The sequence below is a fragment of the Grampus griseus genome, assembly GCF_964374135.1.
Source record: "Grampus griseus genome assembly, chromosome: 2".
Lineage (NCBI taxonomy): Eukaryota > Metazoa > Chordata > Mammalia > Artiodactyla > Delphinidae > Grampus > Grampus griseus.
In genome coordinates this window covers 99,524,047-99,544,010 of record NC_139018.1, presented here as the reverse complement: position 1 = coordinate 99,544,010, position 19,964 = coordinate 99,524,047, and the positions used below count along the sequence as shown (strand labels likewise).

General features: G+C 38.9%; 1 protein-coding gene across 1 annotated transcript in view; it reads left to right on the top strand.

The window, feature by feature from the left end:
- The first annotated feature begins 1,152 nt into the window (after positions 1–1,152).
- Positions 1,153–19,964, top strand: part of NEDD4 (NEDD4 E3 ubiquitin protein ligase) — a 159,554-nt gene continuing 140,742 nt past the window's right edge. The window contains exons 1-2 of the mRNA XM_082648457.1: positions 1,153–1,276; positions 15,329–15,402. Of these exons, the coding sequence (XP_082504583.1) occupies positions 1,232–1,276; positions 15,329–15,402 (119 nt within the window). The 5' untranslated portion in view covers positions 1,153–1,231. The remainder of the gene's footprint in view (positions 1,277–15,328; positions 15,403–19,964) is intronic.

Genomic DNA, 19,964 nt, shown 5'->3' with positions numbered 1-19,964 from the left:
TTAATCGAATTTTCATACATAACACAAATGGATCCTGCCAAACATAAAGTACAACAGAATCTTATATAACAAACCAGTAATACTGGTATTTTAAATTGTTTATTCTGTATTCCTTAAGGAAAATTTAAATTAGATTTTGAGATTCTAGAGTTTTGCAAATTTCTGCAACTGTAGGAAAAGGACAAGATACTAATTCTGGCTTAGACAATGAGTGCTTATCATTTTCCCCATTCTGTTTTTGGGTGGTTTGTTTGGTAAGAGTCTTCCTGTGACTGTGGAACTATAAACCCCATCAGACATGACTATAAAATAAGCATGATTATTCCATAGCACAGGAGGTCCTAGTTTATTTTCCCCCTTCTTCGCTACCTTCCAGTGGTGCTGCAGATCAAGGCTTACTTAGCTAAGCAGATTTAGAGCGTTAAGCCTGGAGGCTGAACGTTATTGGGAGGCTTTAAAGATGGACAGACCATATGACAGGAAACATTGATTGGTACGGTGTTTACAAATCACAAGGAGAGAATTTCAGATCCTGAGTCCAAGACTGATGCGATCCCTACAGGCCTCCCCGTTTGCTACCATGCTCAGGCTGGGCTTTGCCTGGGCGTCTCAAGGTCCAGCTTCTATTGGAATCGGCAGCCTTAACTGACAAAAAAGCGGTCTGATTTTTAGTTTGTGGAGAGAATAATATTAAGCTCTCCTGATCCCAGGTGGCTAGTCAGAGGCCGAGTTCTGGGGCGGATCTCAGTGAGACTCGTTGCCGACGAAAGCCGCAGCTTTGTTTCCCCGGGGAAGGGCGGACGTCCTCCGGGCGCCACTGCCGGCTCGGCGCAAAGCCCTGGAGCTGCCTGGCTCCCAGAGGCGGCCGCGTCAGCCACTATCGTCCTGGCGTGGGGACTGAAGGCGCGCCCGCGCCGCGCGCGGGCTCCTCCCTCCCGAGCCCCAGCACGCACGTTTTCCCACCGCGCGCGGTCCCCGCGCCCAGAGCCCCACGACGCGCGCCGCTGCAGAGGCGCGGCCGGCCTTCCCCGCCCTGTTTCCTCGTGCCATGCCGCCGGCCGGCCGCTGGGGTCGCTGTGCGCCCAGGGGAACACCGCCCCCTCTTCCTCCAATTCCTCCCGCCTCCTCCCTCTCCTCCTCCGCCTCCTCCCTCTCCTCCCTCTCCTCCTCACTACAGTTCCCACTCTCTGGGAAGGGGCGAGTGCGTCCGGTTTGCTGGAGCCATTCGGAAATGGCAACTTGCGCGGTGGAGGTGTTCGGAGTCCCGGAGGACGAGGTGCGAGGGTCGCGGGGCTGCGGGGCGAGCTTCCCATCGCGCTGCCCATCAGCCGAACGGGAGGAGGCGACGGCGGCCAGAGGGACTGCTGTCAGCGCCCTCCTCCCTCTGCGCGAGCTCCGGGAGCGCGCCGGGCGCCGTGGGGACTCCCGGGGCTGCCTGGCGCGCGCAGGCGGGTGGGGTGGGGTGGGGTGCTTTAGGGAGCCGCATTTTCTTCGCGAGCCTGTGGACTCTACACCCCGCTCTTCCCTGGAACTGCCGCCTTCCTTGTCATTTTCCTTCAGGAAGTGATGAGGAGGGGGGCTAGGCAGCCAGCGGCGTGAGTGCGCGGGGGCACGCGCAGCACCCCGCCTGCCCCTTCCTGCCACCCCCGGCCGAGTGTGCGTGAGCTCCGGGCGGGGGTGGGGCGGGGCGAATTTCCCTGGAGCTTAGCATCCCGGCTGTTGATTAGCCTGCTCTGGCAGAGAGGCCCGTTGGGCTTAACTTTATGGACTTTGACCTGAAGACTTACAAGAGAATTGTCATTAGCTGTTTGGGTTATTTCTTTTTCATTTGAAATCCTTTAAAACCCCTTTACAGGAGACAGGGATGGGAAAGCAGGCAGATAGGGTTTTTTCCCCCTTCTATTTAGCAGCAAGTGTCAAGTGTGGAAAGTTCACGCTGTGTTTCACTGGTCTTCACTGGTATTTTAAAAATTAAGCCAAAAAGTATAAATATTTAAAAGAACTTCCCACAGCTGTTCACTCAAAATTCTGTGATTTGAGAATTGTCTCTTTTTCAGCTAAATAACTTAGGCTGGTTATGCCTTAACGCTTATTAAAAATAAGGCTACTTGTAAAGAGCAGTTACATTTTAAGTGAGATGTGCCTTCCCTGTGTTATTGGTGATTGTCTCAAAAATGGGAATGGGTGGGAAATGAAAGGCTATCTAGTCTAACAGTGACAAGTTAAGTTTGGGAAAAGATTTTAAGCATTCTTGTTCATTGACTAAACTGTCATATGTACCTGCTATCAGGATTAGACCCAGTTAACTGTAAATCCTTCAGCCTAATTTAGATTGATTGCTTAGATTTTCTAAGAGTGTTGGAATAGTGCCTTCTCTTAGTAACTTGGTATCTTCAAAAAACATCTTTTATAAAGTGTCTTTTACATTTCTCTTGGAAGTTCTTGGTTTATAAACAGTGGGCAACTTGCTGATGCAAGCAAGTTATCTCCGAGCGTTTTGAGAATGATTATGTGATGCAGTTAATTTCTTAGTTATTGCTACCAGAAGAGAAACAAAGTGATGGTGGACAAATGGTGGCAGCTCAGCAGTCCCTCAGGAAGGACAGTCAGTATATGGCTGAAGATAATATTCTAGCTAATGTTCCATTATTGTTCTGTAGAAGAGATCAGAGGAAAATAATGCAGTGTTGAACCTGCTATGATAGCTTTCTTCTTATCAGTCCGATCTCCCTGCTTGCTACAATAAGTTGTTCAATGCAGATAATCTCAAACTGGCCTCCAACCCAATCAGGCTGGCCTTGGACTTTCTTTCCCTGTTGTTACTACTCAGAGGTAGGCTCTGCTATTCCAGATTTCTCATATCACCTTTTTCCAGCAGAACCAACTGATCATAGCATCTTGCATCTTCTCTCTCTCTTTTCTCTGTACAGATTTGTTTTCAGTTGTCTGCTTCTCATATCACTCTTCTGCCCAGCTGAGATAAATTGAATCATGCCAGTTGCTGGGTGGTCAGTAAGCATCCGGGACTAAGGGCCCTCTGAACTGAGGTTTTCCTGAACTGGATGAAGGATTTGTACTTCTGGGCAGTTTCACTCTGTTCACGGCGGGGGGGGGGTCCTGGTTGTCAGCCTCATGACTCAGATTTCCCTCCCACTCCCCTGTTCACTTTTTCCACTTAGAGGAAGAGAGTGAGATAGGCAGATAAGAGACATGATGATGAAGTGTCATCTTCTACTTCTTCCATTGTAATTTGGGTTATTCATTCGACAGACGTTTTTTAGCTGTCTGTTGTGTATCATGCAGTATGCTAGGCACTAGGTACACAGAAAAAAGAGCATCTGCCTGTTTTGTGAGAAGCTCAAAGTCTAGTGGGAAAGACAAAAATCACTTGTTTTCTGGTGGAGGTTGCCATCTCATCACTATCACTTGCCTTTTATTTTCTGGTCTATCACAAAAGTAAAAGTGGGCTTAGAAAAGCAACCCCCCCCCCCTTCCTTTTTTGGGAAGAAAAACACTGCAGCTATGTCATTTTCTAAAACTCACAGACTAGTGATTATAAGATAGGTTTGATATGACAGCAAAAAGAGATGATTCTTATTTTAAATTTGAAACTGAAACAAAGAAAAATGAATAGGAATGGGATAGAAGATAGTGAGAGAAGTGTAATTTAACCAGTATATACTGAAGAGCCGCTGAGTCACACTGTATGAGCATATTGGTGCTGAAGAATGCCAAAATTTAGGTCATTATATCTCGCTCTCACTTTGGGGTGGGTTTTAGCTCTTCTTCCACATATGTGTCTTTGAGTAAGAGATGGTCCTGGCTCCATGCATAGAATTTTGCCATTAAAGAGTAACAAACTAAGCAAGTAGTATACTATAATTTATACCAAGTTTGCTCTGACAGTCTCTTGGGATTAACAGTAGATAACTCCCGCCCAACTGTGGTGAGGAGTGTGGTAGATATGGGGCCTGCCATTCAGCATCCCTTCCCCCTTCATTTCAGTGGATTTCCCTGTTATGCAGAGGCTGGAAAGCTAAACACCATGTTTCCCAGACTCTCTTGCACTTACCATTCAGCATCCCTTCCCCCTTCATTTCAGTGGATTTCCCTGTTATGCAGAGGCTGGAAAGCTAAACACCATGTTTCCCAGACTCTCTTGCACTTAGCATTCTGGAAAGAGGTTGTGAAATAGGTTTCCCAGTGAGGTGCACCTACTTGAGATTGGGAAGGTGAAAATGGAGTGGGGCATAACTTCTTGTTTCCTTGGTTTTTTCTGCTGACAAGTGTAGTCATGTAGACATTGAGTTTTTCTACAAAAGTGTTTCAGTATCTGTAACTTGGTTTGTGGGTATTGACAGGAAGTTACAGAAATAGCGGTCTAGATTTGGTATGTTCTTAAAGTCAACAGATCTGGCGGTGGCTCCTGATTACCTACCTTTCTGACTCGGGTACGTGTAGCAGCTTCCTGGGTAGGCCAGTTCCGAGGTGTTTTCGGGTCCTCTGAAGACACAGCCTACAGCCTGCCTCTGCAGCTCTTCTAACAATTTTGGAAGCACCTAATTCCCTGTATGAGCATCTTTCTTCTTAAAATATCTAGAGTAATTTCTGTTTCCGACAACTGAAACCTGACTGAAACAAGGAAGAGAAGGAAGGAAATAAAGAGGAAAGGGTTGAGTCTCCATCACCAGTTTGGGAGTAGAGTTTGCACATACAGAAGAATGGATGCCTCTCATGCTGACAGCTACGACAATGCGTAAGAAACAGGGTAACAAAGAAGTGTATATTCTGACACTTCTAGACCCACTAACACTGAGCAGAAGCAGACCCTGCCTATCCTGGCATTGTACTGAGCCTGAGAACAAAGTTCCCAGCCTATATTCACTGCACACAAAGAAGGAGAAGCACAGTGTGAGCAGCAGCTGCGTTAGTATCTAACCCAATCTTTCATGTGTTGTTTTTGCCATTATGGCTTTTTTGCAACTTTTTAATTCCGGCATCATTCTAAAGTATTTTTTGTGGGTTTCCATGGGAACAAAGAAGTAGATATAATATAGTTTATTTTTAATTGTTTGCTTTTTAGTTATTTAAAGCCAACAGAAAAGTTGGAAGTACAGTACGAAGAACTCCAAATCCTCCTAAAGCAGATTCTCCAACTGTTGATATTTCACCACAGTTGTTACATAACCCTTTTTTTTTTTTTTTTTTTTGCCATTTTCATTAGTGTTTTTGGAACCATTTGAGGGCAATCTGCAGACACGATTCCCCATCACCACTAAATACTCTAGTGTGTATTTTCCTAAAACAAGAATGCTTTCCTGCATAACAGCCATCCAGCCCTCTAAGCCAGGAAGTCAAGTGTTACAACACTACCATCCAATCCATAGATCCCATTCAATCTTTGACCAGTGTTCTAATAATTTCTCTTCTTCCTTCACGGTCCAAGATCCCATCTAGGAGTGTATGTTGCATGTACTTTGTATCAGTTCCTCAGTCTTTCTTATCCTTAACAGTTGTAAGGAGTACAGGCTGTATAACCTATTGATGTTTCTCAACCTGGATCTGTTTACTGTTTCCTCATGATCATGTCAAGGCCACACTTTTGGGGCAGGAATCACAGAGATGATACTGTGTTCTTCTCAGTGTATCATATCAGGGGTACATGATTTTGGCTTGTCTCATGACTGTGGGTGATAACCTTGATCACTTGGTAATTTTAGTGTCTGCCAGGTTTCTTCTTGGTATTTTCACCATTTTTCCCTTTATAATTGATTGGTATTTTGTGGGGACATATTCAAAGATTATGCTAGTATCCTATCCCTCATTCGTCAGATCTCCATCCACTAGTTTTACTACCCGTCGATGATGACTTCCCCCTGAAACAAATGCTACTATTTTTTATTTCCATTTTTTTTGTGGGTTTTTTTTTTTTTTTTTTTTTTTTGCGGTACGCGGACCTCTCACCGCTGTGGCCTCCGCCGCTGCGGAGCACAGGCTCCGGCTCCGGATGCGCAGGCTCAGCGGCCATGGCTCACGGGCCCAGCCGCTCCGCGGCATGTGGGATCTTCCCAGACCAGGGCACGAACCCGCGTCCCCTGCATTGGCAGGCGGACCCTCAACCACTGCGCCACCAGGGAAGCCCTATTTCCATTTTTATTAATTGGCATTCTGTGTTAAGAAGAGCCTTCCCTTTCTTGGCCGTTTGTTTATCCATTTATTTATTTATTTGTATCAGCATGGACTTGTAGAATCCCACCCTATTCAATGGGTTGTAATTAATTTCTATCCTTAAATTTTTTATGGCTCATATTATTTCAGTTTGGCCAGTGGAAGCCCTTGCAGGGAGGTTCCTATGTTCTTGTGACAAGTCCGCATCATTCTTTTGAGCTCTTCATTACTTTTTTGGCAGAAGATGTTCCAAGATCCTCTTGTATTTCGCCTGGCCCGGCACTGTCTGAGAGCAGCCATTTCTCCTAGAAACATTGATTACTTTTAGTAGGAAATGGTTTTTAGAAGCCAAGATCTGTGTGCTCACTGTGCTCAGTGCTACTGGATGCCATTGCTCTTCAGCCATCTCAGCAGAGCTGAAATGTATGTGTGTGCCACACATGTATACATATATAAGTCAACACATAAATCTATAGCTATCTCTGTATCAATCTCTATTCATATATCTAAAAATCATTAATTCATATAAGTATCTCCAATTCAAATCTAATATTGTACTTCAGGGTTCTTTCTAGTCATAAGTACCTCCTCTAAAAATGAAAATGCTGAGTTTCATTATTCTCAATACATTTACTTACGTGCTCAGTCCATTTACTTATGTTTTCGGTGTAACTAGTTTCCCAGTCATGCAGGTATCTCCTCTGTCTGCACTTCTGCACCCCACTTTCAGCTCCCTGCATCCTTGGGTGCCAGTGGGAGTACTGCTGTGTATGTCTATGCAACACTCTCCTCCTCTCCTCTGAGTCCCATGCCAGTGGGCATGCTCCTGAAGCCTCTCTATATGACACCTCCCTCTTTGCCTCAGTGCCCCATGCAGGTGGGCATGCTGACTGTGCATCTCCATGAAACTCCCTGCCTCCCCCAAACTCTGCCTCAGGCCTGCCATGGCCTCCTCTGCACCAGGAAGAGAAGAGGAAAAAGGACTACAGTCTTTTTTAACAGCTAACTATTAGCAATTCATATGTCATATAGGAATAGAATCTCAGAGGCACCTTTTAAATACATTGCTTAGGGTGAGCAGGGGTATAAAAAATGGAATTTGACTAGGTTGTAATTCTGGCCCTGTCACTTACAGGTCATCTGGCATAAGTTTTTCACATCTTTCAGAGCAGGATTTTTTTTTTTCACATCTTTATTGGAGTATAATTGCGTTAGTATCTGCTTTATAACAGTGAATCAGCTATACGTATACATATATCGCCATATCCCCTCCCTCTAGAGCCTCCCTCCCACCCTCCCTATCCCACCCCTCTAGGTGGTCACAAAGCATGAACTGATCTCCCTGTGCTATGCGGCTGCTTCCCACTAGCTATCTATTTTACATTTGGTAGTGTATATATGTCCATGCCACTCTGTCACTTCATCCCAGCTTACCCCTCCCCGTCCCTGTGTCCTCAAGTCCGTTCTCTACATCTGCATCTTTATTCCTGTCCTGACCCTAGGTTCTTCAGAACCTTTTTTTTTGTTGTTTTATTTATTTTTTTTGCTGTACACGGGCCTCTCACTGTTGTGGCCTCTACCGTTGCGGTCCGGACGCGCAGGCTCAGCGACCATGGCTCACGGGCCCAGCCACTCCTCGGCATGTGGGATCTTCCTGGACCGGGGCACGAACCCACGTCCCCTGCATCGGCAGGTGGACTCTCAACCACTGCGCCACCAGGGAAGCCCAGAACCTTTTTTTTTTTTTAATTCCATATATATATGTTAGCATACGGTATTTGTTTTTCTCTTTCTGACTTCACTCTGTATGATAGACTCTAGGTCCATCCACCTCACTAGAAATAACTCAATTTCGTTTCTTTTTATGGCTGATTTTTTTGATTGGGTTGTTTTTTTTGATATTGAGCTGCATGAGCTGCTTGTATATTTTGGAGATTAATCCTTTGTCAGTTGTTTCATTTGCAAATTTTTCTCCCATGCTGAGGATTTTCTTTTCATCTTGTTTATGTTTTCCTTGGCTGTGCAAAAGCTTTTAAGTTTCATTAGGTCCTATTTGTTTACTTTTGTTTTTATTTCCATTTCTCTAGGAGGTGGGTCAAAAAGGATCTTGCTGTGGTTTATGTCATGGAGTGTTCTGCCTATGTTTTCCTGTAAGAGTTTTATAGTATCTAGCCTTACATTTAGGTCTTTAATCCATTTTGAGTTTGTTTGTTTGTTTGTTTTTTGCGGTACGCTGGCCTCTTACTGTTGTGGCCTCTCCCATTGTGGAGCACAGGCTCCGGACACGCAGGCTCAGCGGCCATGGCTCACGGGCCCAGCCGCTCCGCGCCATGTGGGATCTTCCTGGACCGGGGCACGAACCCGTGTCCCCTGCATTGGCAGGCGGACTCTCAACCACTGCACCACCAGGGAAGCCCTTTTTTGAGTTTATTTTTGTATACGGTGTTAGGGAGTGTTCTAATTTCATTCTTTTACATGTAGCTGTACAGTTTTCCTAGCACCACTTATTGAAGAGGCTGTCTTTTCTCCATTGTATATTCTTCCCTCCTTTATCAAAGATAAGGTGACCATATGTGTGTGGGTTTATCTCTGGGCTTTCTATCCTGTTCCATTGATCTATATTTCTGTTTTTGTGTCAGTACCATACTGTCTTGATTACTGTAGCTTTGTAGTATAGTCTGAAGTCAGGGAGCCTGATTCCTCCAGCTCCATATTTCTTTCTCAAAATTGCTTTGGTTATTCTGGGTCTTTTGTGTTTCCATACAAATTGTGAATTTTTTGTTCCAGTTCTGTGAAAAATGCCATTGGCAGTTTGATAGGGATTGCACTGAATCTGTACATTGCTTTGGGTAGTATAGTCATTTTCACAATGTTGATTCTTCCAATCCAAGAACATGGTATATCTCTCCATCTGTTTGTGTCATCTTTAATTTCTTTCATCAGTGTCTCATAGTTTTCTGCATACAGGTCTTTTGTCTCCTTAGGTAGGTTTATTTCTAGCTATTTTATTCTTTTTGTTGCAATGGTAAATGGGAGTGTTTCCTTAATTTCTCTTTCAGATTTTTCATCATTAGTGTATAGGGAAGCAAGAGATTTCTGTGCATTAATTTTGTATCCTGCTACTTTACCAAATTCATTGATTAGCTCTAGTAGTTTTCTGGTGGCATCTTTAGGATTCTCTATGTATAGTATCATGTCATCTGCAAACAGTGACAATTTTACTTCTTTTCCGATTTGGATTCCTTTTATTTCTTTTTCATCTCTGATTGCTGTGGCTGAAACTTCCAGAACTGTGTTGAATAATAGTGGTGAGAGTGGGCATCCTTGTCTTGTTCCTGATCTTAGTGGAAATGGTTTCAGCTTTTCACCTTTGAGAATGATGTTGGCTGTGGATTTGTCATATATGACCTTTATTATATTGAGATAAATTCACTCTATGCCTACTTTCTGGAGAGTTTTTTTTATCATAAATGGTGTTGAATTTTGTTGAAAGCTTTTTCTTCATCTATTGAGATGATCATATGTTTTTTATCCTTCAGTTTGTTAATATGGTGTATCACATTGTTTGATTTCTGTATACTGAAGAATCCTTTCCTTCCTGGGGTAAACCCCACTTGATCATGGTTTATGAGCCTTTTAATGTAGAGCAGGATATTTAATTCAGCTGATTTGCCTGTCTCCTAGCTATGTCTGTTGTTAAGAATATTCTACAGCACCTGGAGACATGTAAGATTGCTGATTCGAATTGCTAAACCCACTGTTCTACTGAATCGATGTTACTGACCTCTTCCTTCTTGAAGCTTCTATTTAGTCTGGTTCCCATCTCAATCCTGTTGAAGTTTTAAGAGGATAAATGAATGTAAGGCTAAGAGGTCTGCAGATAAATGACAGGAGGAAGACACAGCACAGACAAATGGTAAAAGGGTTTGATAAGACTTTTATGGAATAAATATGTCTGTAGCTCAACATAACCTCCTGGCCTGACCCAAATGTCTGGCTTCTGTCGTGTGAGCCATGTTGGGGCAATGAAGAGAGTAATGTGAACAAACAATCATGTTAGTGCATATGGATTCCTTAATGAAGATCTCCTCTTTCAGAGTAAAAGAGTCAATTGAAATATAATCATAGCTGCCTTTAATTGAATGCTTGCTCTATGCTGGGCTCCAGGTTCTGTGTTCTCAATGCTTTGGCTGTAATTGTCATAACAGTCCTGCAAAACTAGGTAATGCTCTCCCCATTTTACAGACAGGAAATCTGAGATTGCGACTTGCTCAAGGACTTATCTCAGTAGGTAGCAGATCTGGGATCGAAACCCAGAACTCTTTTGTAACAAAGACATGGTCTTTCCTCTGTCCTACTGCACATAGTTGCTCAAATAAAAGAATGTAACAGAAGAGATTCTTTCTCAGCAAGATGATGAATGGAACATGTGCAAAATTAACTTGTAATTGTTCCTCTGTTCTTCCAGATCTTCTGTCTTTTTTTTTTTTTGTTCTTGTAGCTTTTAGGTGGACCTATGAAGTACTTGAATTCTGTATTTGCTTGACAAATATTTGTTGAACTCTTACTATATGTAAGGTGTTTGAGTCAGGCTATGAGGCTATAACGATGGACAGCAGACTTTACTGAATTTACAGCGTAGAGGGAGAGAGGGCCATTAAATATATAATCACACATCAATGTTTTATAAATGTTTTGAAGGAAAAGGAGTGGAAGATAAAAATATATAACAGGAAAGAAAAGAATTAATCTTATATGGAGGAGGGGAGAGAGTATGAGGAAAAGCTGAGGAAGTAGACTAAGGATGGATAGGAGTTAGCCAGGCAGTAGAGGAAAAAAGCCTTCTAGGTAAATAGAACTGCATGTGTATAAGATGAAATGGAGGGGAACATAAAGAAGGCTAGAGTGTTGGAGAGAGAGGGATGGTATCAGGAGGTGAATCTGTAGAGGAGAGGAGAGCAGAACCCAGTCAGGCAGGGCCTGAAGGCCGTTTATTAAGGATTTTGTATTGGATCCCAAGTGGAATGGAAACTCACTAAATGCCTGTGTGAGCATACACACATCATCGTCATCATCATTATCATCATTAACATTGCTATTTTTTTAATAATTTTTTTCCTCATGCAGTTAACTTTTTTTTTGCTTGTTATTTCTTCATTTCTTCCTGCCCCTCTGACTTTCCATCTGTGATAACTTTTTTTCTGCCTGAAGTACATCCTCTAGAATTTCTTTCAGTGAATGTTTCCTGCTAATGAACTTCCTTGGTTTTTGTTTTTCGCTGAAAATGACACATCTTTGCCTGCAATTTACAACCTTTCTATTTTGCTTCCAAAAGTCAGTAAAGCTGTCTTGTGAGTGGAAGGAGAAGATTCCAGCTTTAGTGAAGAGCCCTGATCTGCTTGAGGATAATGTCTCTTTTTTGATTAAGGAAAAGATGTTTCATTTTTGTTTCTTTTTTACTCATTTAGGTACTGTCCAGAATTCTGTTAATAATACTTTTAATATCATGATTCTAAAATTACTTAAGAGTTTGGTCTCTAGTTGCAACATACATGTTCTTCTCCTTCATTTTCAAAGATGATGTGAGATGTGATCTCTGCTTATGGATGTGATTGAAGAGAGCTGTTTGGACAATTTTCTATCATAAATTTCTAAAATGAAGTTAAATGAATGCAAGTAAGCGGCATTTCTTATTTAATTTTATGAAAGAATCTTAAATCACTGTAGCTTTACATCATTTAACCACAGCATCTAAAGTAAGTAGTTCTCATCTTTGTGGTGGGAAATGCAAGGATAAAGTGTAAAAGTTGAATGTATCTGTGACTGCAAGTTATCATCCCCTGGAATTGTTTTTAGTTAATGCTTGCTACATTTTTCTTCCGGAGACTTCTGGGGGATAGTTTCAGTAGAGGCTAACACGGATGATTTTAAGTCAGGAGCTCCACAAATATGGATTAACTTTTTTAGAGAGGTATGATCATTTCTTTCCTCAATTAAGGTCATGTACAAATTATAAACACTTGTCTGCACTTAGAAAAGGTAAGATTATTTGCTGAGGGCACCTTTGATTATACTTTACCACTTGAAAAACATTTTACTTATTAAGTCATCAGAGAAAAGATTTCTGATTTTCAGAATCAGTCTTGCTATAAAGTATAGCCACTTTCCAGTCAACTGGTATAGGAGAATTCAGCTGTAGGGCCAATAGAATATTTTAATTGGCCTAATTATTCAATGACCTTACAGGAAAAAAATGGTAGTTCTGTAAATCTCCTCAGATTTTTGGAAATCAGTTCCCACAGAAAACTGAAATTTAAGTTTATGTTTTCCTCTCTGATTTTCAATTCTATCTTTATTTCTGATACTTGAGGATTTCTCTTCTTACTTGCAAGATCAGCTGTATATTTAATTATATTTGGTGATGGAGGAAAGTTATAAAATATCGAGCATCTCTAGTCAAGGATTTTTGTGTTATCTGAATTTGTCATCTGAGTTTTGAAGCTGATAGAATATTTCTGTTATCATATTTATTCAATGAAACCTCCAGGAATAAGGGTGGGTCTAAGTATTTAGAAATGGAAGAAGATTGAAATAAATACCCTATGATATGTATATTTTCCCCCACCCAGATCTCTCCTCAGAAAGGAATATGACCTACTACTTGCTGATGGAATAATTTTATTATTTTTTAAAATTTTTATGCAGTTTTAAAAGATTACTTTCCATTTAGTTATTACAGAACATTGGCTATATTCCCCATGATGTACAATACATCCTTGAGCCTATCTTACACCCAATAGTTTGTGCCCCACACTCTTATATTGCCCCTCCCTGCCTCTCACCACTGGTAACCACTAGTTTGTTCTCTATATCTGTCTGCTTCTTTTTTGTTTTATTCAGTAGTTTGTTGTATTTTTTAAGATTCCACATATAAGTGATATCAAACAGTATTTTTCTTTCTCTGTGTGACTCAGTTCACTTAGCATAATGCCCTGCAAGTCCACCCATGTTGCTGCAAATGGCAAATTTTCGTTCTTTTTTATGGCTGAGTAGTATTCCATTGTGTGTGTGTGTGTGTGTGTGTGTGTGTACCACATTTTCTTCCCATTCATCTGGCTGATGGAATAATTTTAGAATAAAATCAGTTAGATTGCTGTCTGTTGGGTGACATTTATTTCACATTTGTTGATCTTATAAATGCTACTGTGAATACTGTTGTACTTATGGCCTTGTGTACATGAGTGAGAGTTTATCTAGGGGTTATATCTAAAAGTGCAGTTCCTGGGTTATTGATTTAGAACTTTTAGTAGATATTGCCAAATATCTCTTCAAAGTTATTCTTCAGTTTATACCCCCACCAACAGTGTATTGGAGTTCTCTCTTGTGCTTGCTTTGGCAGCACTTACACTAGAGGTCTCTTTTATTACTGATGAAATTGAGGATCTTTTTATGTGTTTATTGGCCATTCTCTATGACTTCTTGTATTATGTTGTTTAAACTTCACTTAGTGGCTTTTAGGAGTTCTTTATATAATCTAGATAATCATAATTTGTCCATGGTGTATATATTTTAGATATTTCCACCCCGTGTGTCCCCTTGTCTTTTCATTTTGTTCATGGCATCTTTTTCCATATGAAATATATAAACATAATTTTAGTGTCAAATCTAACAATTTTTTCCATTAGAGTTTGTGTTTTTTTAATCCTTTCCTACTCCAATGTCAGAAATATTCTAAAGTATCTTATTAAATTTTTAAAGTTTTCTTTTTCACTTTTAGAATTTGATGTATCTGCAATTTGTTTTTAGATATAGTATAAGATAGTGATCAAATGCTATAGTTTACCTCTTTACTCATTCTCACTTTTCCCTATGAATTTTAGAATCATTTGTTAAGATCTATGAAATAATTCAAGGAGGGGAGTTGAAATTGTATTGAATTTATAATTTACTTTGGAGAAAACAGATAATAATATTAAATATTTACTTCCATGAACACAGTGAATTTCTTCATTTATTTATATTTTTCTTATTTTCTTCAATAATTTACAAATTTTATCCATAAAGGTTTTTGACTTTTATTAATTTTATTTCAATGTATCTAACAGTTTTGCTTACTTGTGAATTTTTAAAATGTGTATTCTGTTTTATAGTATTTTTTTACTCACCTTTTTATTTGAAAAATTTCAAATCTATGAGACAATAAAAAGAATAGTATAATGAACACTTGATTACCCATCAGCTAGATCCATAAATTGGTAACATTTTGCTTATTCCTTTTATTTCCATACACACACACATACGCTCATGTTCAACTTTTTGTTTGCTGAGCCATTTAAGAGTAAGTTGCAGACTTTATCTTACTTCGTCCCTAAATACTTAAATATGTATCTCTTAAAAGTAAGACATTCTTGGGCTTCCTTGGTGGCACAGTGGTTGAGAGTCCGCCTGCCGATGCAGGGGACACGGGTTCGTGCCCCAGTCTGGGAAGATCCCACGTGCCACAGAGTGGCTGGGCCCATGAGCCATGGCCGCTGAGCTTGCACGTCTGGAGCCTGTGCTCTGCAACAGGAGAGGCCACAACAGTGAGAGGCCCGCATACCGCAAAAAAAAGAAAAAAAAAGTAAGACATTCTTATATAAAACCTCATGATACTATTATGATACCCAAGAAATTTAATGTTTCCTACATTAAAATATCAATACATTATAGTTTTATTTAATATATAGTTTACTGAAAGGGATTTTTAAAATAATTACCAAAGTAATTATTACAAATGATTATGAACTCTAAATTTTGTGTTATCCTGTACCTAGCAACAATGATAAATCTATATCAGTTCCAATAATTTGGCTTTAGATTTTCTTGGAAGCAATGATAAATTCTTAGTCATTATAACAATTTGGCTCTAGCTTTTTTGGCTTTTCTTTGTAGATAATCAAGTCATTACAAATAACAATATAGTTTTTATTTTCCTTTATATAGCTTTTAATCAAATTAATTCCTGAAAAAGATTCTTCCAGTTAATTTTAATATCCTGTTACCTTATTTGATATATATATATATATATATATACACATATACACACACATATATATAAAGATAATGTGTCTTGAGTAAGTTATAAATATATGAAAATAAAATATAAATTTTTGTATTTTAGGAAACTTCCCGAATTGTGAGGGTAAAAGTTATAGCTGGAATAGGCCTTGCCAAAAAGGATATCTTGGGAGCTAGGTAAGTGTAAGAAGTTGGGTTGTAATTTTAAAACTTTGTATTTATTAATTAGTTTTTTTCCAAACTTTGGTTAGATGAAAAATTGAGTAATATTATTAGTAAGCTGTTTTATGAGGTAGAATAATGTTTCTAGTTGGTGGTTTACTAAATTCCTTGACATCTGAATTGCAGAGTTTGTGAACTTAGGCAAAGGTATAACTGAGAGTGGTAGTTATAAGATACATTATTGAGTTCTGTTTCTGAGAATCAGTAAAATTCTAACAGACGAATCCTTTTGCAGATAACAACCATAGACTCTGAACATATTATAAAAACCAGCAAGTTAAAGGCAGTGGAGAGCGAACAGAGCAGGTAGAGAGTCTAGTGGAGAGTCCATGTTTGGAGGTGTGGAGTTGTACTGAGTGAGTCTCCAATTTTATGAATTAGTCTGAGGCCACATGGAATCAGAACATGGAAAAATTATAATATTCATAGCCTGGGAAATCAGAAGACTTACTCTGAAGAAAACATGACAATGGTGGGGATTCTGGAAGGGAGAGAACTGGAGAGGAAATTCCCAAACTATGTCCACTGACATTTTGGCTGACCCTGAATCACACACATGATAGCAGATTCAAAACAACTCATTGGAGGACAAAAGATCTGAACAGAGATCAGGGTTGCTGCCCAAGAAACAGAGCTTGTGGTTCTTGTCCAAGTAAGATAATTAATTACATGATAAAAACAAACAAATTCTCATCAAAGAGAAAGTACAGTATCCACAGTCTCCACAATGTAACATTTATAATGTCTAAGATATAATCCAAAGCTATGTAATTTATAAAAAGCCAGGAAAACGAAACACATTCTCAGTAGAGAAAAGAAAATATGCTCACAATAAGTCAAAAGATTGGAAATCTCAGGAATGAAATAGAACCCATAAAAAAATGAAAATTCTAGAACTGAAAAATATAATATTTGAAATTAAAATTCTTGGATGAAATTAATAGCAGAATGGAGATGACGAGGAAAAATTAATTGAACTTAAAGATAGATCAATAGAAATGATTTCCCAACCGGAGATGAGAGAGAAACAAAGATTTAAAAAATTTTTTAAGTGAACAGAGCCTCAGGGACTTGTTAGATAATATTGAACAGTCTAACATACATGTACCTGGAGTCCTAGAAATAGAGGAGAGAGAATGAGGCAAAATGTTGTTTGAAGAAATAATGGCCAAATTTTTTCCAAATTTGATGAATGACACAAGTTTATAGTACCAAAAAAACACCAAGCAGGATAAACACTGAGAAGAACATACTGAGGCACATAATAGTCAAGCTGTTGAAAACAAAGTATAAAGAAAAATTCTGACAGAAGAAACTCAGAAAATGACAAATTACATACAAGGGACCTATAATTCAGTTGAGTACTGACTTCTCACCAGAAACTATGGAGGCCAGAAGAAAATGGAACAATAGAATAGCTGTCAATCTAGAGTTCTGTACTATATTCAGTGAAAATATTCTTCAGGATGATGACAAAATAACATTTTCAGATAAAAGAAAACTATGAGACTTTGTCATTGGCAGACCTGCACTATAATAAAAGCTAAAGAAAATTCTCCCAGCTAAAGAGGTAGATATAAGATGGAAATTCAGATCCTCAGAAAGGAATGAAGAGCATCAGAAATGGTAAATATCTAGAAACATGTGAAAGACTTTTTGCTCTTTTCATCATAATTTTTTAGAAAAAACATATGCCTGTTTATATCACAACTTACTGTTTTGTATTGTATTGTGTTATATGTATTGGAATACATATAACAACTATGGCATAAAGGACAGGGATGGTATGCATTATGAACGTTTTTAGTAGAGTTTACTATATTAAGTGTAAGTGGAATAAAAAGTAAGCATGTATATTGTAATACCTAGATAAATCACTAAAAAATAATGTAGGGCTTCCCTGGTGGCGCAGTGGTTGAGAGTTCGCCTGCTGATGCAGGGGACACGGGTTTGTGCCCCAGTCCGGGAAGATCCCACATACCATGGAGCGGCTAGGCCCGTGAGCCATGGCTGCTGAGCCTGCGCGTCCAGAGCCTGTGCTCCGCAACGGGAGAGGCCACAGCAGTGAGAGGCCCGTGTACCGCAAAAAAAATAAAAATAAAAAAATAAATAAAGTAATGTAAAGAATTACAGATTAAAAAGCAATAGAAATTTTAAAATAAAATTCTTGAAAAAATAAAATAGTTAAACAAAAGGCCAGGAAAAGAACAAATGATCAAAAAAGAGAGAGAGAGAGAAAGGGGAGAGGGAAGAATAGAAAACTAGTAATAATTTGATACACCTAAATCTAATCATAACAATAATTACATTAAACATTAATGGACTAAGGTGAATATGAGGTAGAAGTTATTAGAATGGATTGAAAAAGAAGACCCAACTAAATGCTGTCTATAAATGATGCACTTAAAATATAAAGACACAGGTAAGTTGAAAGAGAAGGGATGCATAGCCATACAAACAAGCATGTGAAGACTGAAGTGGATATTTTAATATCTGATAAAAGAGATTTCAACACAAAAATTATTTCCAGATATTTCACAACAATATAAGAATAAATTCATCAAGAAGATAAAACAATCATAAAGTTGTATGTTCCTGCCAAGAGAACTTGAAAATACATGAAGCAGAAGTTGACAGAATTAGAGGGAGAGAGAAAAAATTCCACAATCATAGTTGGAAACATTAGCTCTCTCTCAGCAGTTAATAAAACAAGATAAAAAAAAAAACAAGAACAGTAAGTTGAACAATGTTATGAACTTTGATGCAGAGAACACTTCCTGACAACCGCCAAATACACATTCTTTTCAAGTGCACATGGTATATTCACATTATTTATCGATTGCTGCACAACTATAATTACCTCAAATATAGCAGCTTAGAAGAACACATTATTTATGATTTCATAGTTTCTGTGGGTCACAGAGTCTGTGCATGGTTTAACTGGGTCGTCTGCTTCAAGGTCTTGAAAATCTGCAGTCAGGCATTGGCCAGGGCTATGGTTTCATCTGAGGCTTGTTTGGGGAAGCATACACTTCCAAGCTCATGTGGTTGTTGGCAGCATTCAATTCTTTCAGACTGCCAGATTGAGGGCTTCAGTTTTTTGCTGGCTGTCAGCCAGAGGCCATCCTAAGTTTCTTGTCACATGGCCTTCATATGACAGCTCACAGGATAGCAGCTTGCTTCTTCAAAGCTATCATAGGAGAGAAAGTCTCCTAGCAAGATGGGTTACAATCTTTTGTAATGTAACCACATACATTTTGTCACTTTTGATATAATTATTGGTTAGAATACACAATCCTTCCCGCATTTACGAGGAGGGGACCACAAAAGGCATGAACATTAGGAGGTGGGGATAAAAGGAGCCACCCTAGAGTCTGTCTGCCATATTATGCTGGGCAATAAAACAGTAAATCAAACAAGTGCAAAATTTACATTATTTTCAAGGGCATATGGTACATTCACCAATATAGGCAATGTGTAAGACCACAGGACGAATCTCAAGATTTTAGAAAAGATTTAAATCATATGGAGATGTTCTCTGATAACAGTGGAATTAAGTTAAAAACCAATAACATCCCAAATATTTGGAAATAAAACAATACACTTTGTTTTGTTTATAAGTCAAAGAAGGAATCAAAAGATAAATTAGAAAACATTTTGAACTGAATGAAATTAAAATATAGCAACATCAAAATTTGTGAGATGCAGCTAAAGTATTAGAGGAAAATTTATAGTTTTAAAATGTTTAACTTAGAAAAGGAGTAAGATCTAAACTTAGTAAAGGAGTAAGATCTAAATGAATGGCTTGAGTTCTGAGATTAAGAAATCAGAAAAAAGAAGGGCAAATTAATTCCAAAGTAAGTAGAAGGAAGAAAATAATGATAAGGGCAGAAATTAGTGAAATAGAAAATGGACAATGATAGGAAAAAATCATTGAAATGAAAAGCTCATTCCTTGAAGGGATCAATAAAAATTTTAAACTTCAAGCTAGACCAATCAAGAGCAAAAAAGAGAGAAGGCACAAATTACCATAATGGAACAAAAGCAGAGGCATTGCTATAGACCCTATGGAAATGAAAAAGACAGAAAGGGAACACTGTGCACAACTTCATGCCAATAAAGAATCATGCACAACTTAAATGAAGTAGACAAAATCTTTGAAAGATAGAAATTACCAAAACTGATCACAGAAGAAATAGAAAACTTCATTAGCCCTATATTGAACCATATATAGCAATATATGATCAGGTGGGATTTTTCCTATGAATATAAGGTTTGTTCAACATTTGAAAAAAGTCAACCACTGTAAATCATCACATTAATATAGCACAGAAGGAAAAAAATGCATGATCATTTCAATAGGTGTAGAAAGTACATTTGTCAATGTTCAACACCCTTTTGTGATAAAAACTCTCAACAAACTAATAATAAAATGCAAAATTAGTTTAACATATGAAAATTAATCAATGTAATATACGATATTAATAGAATAAAAGAAAAACATGATCATTTCAATA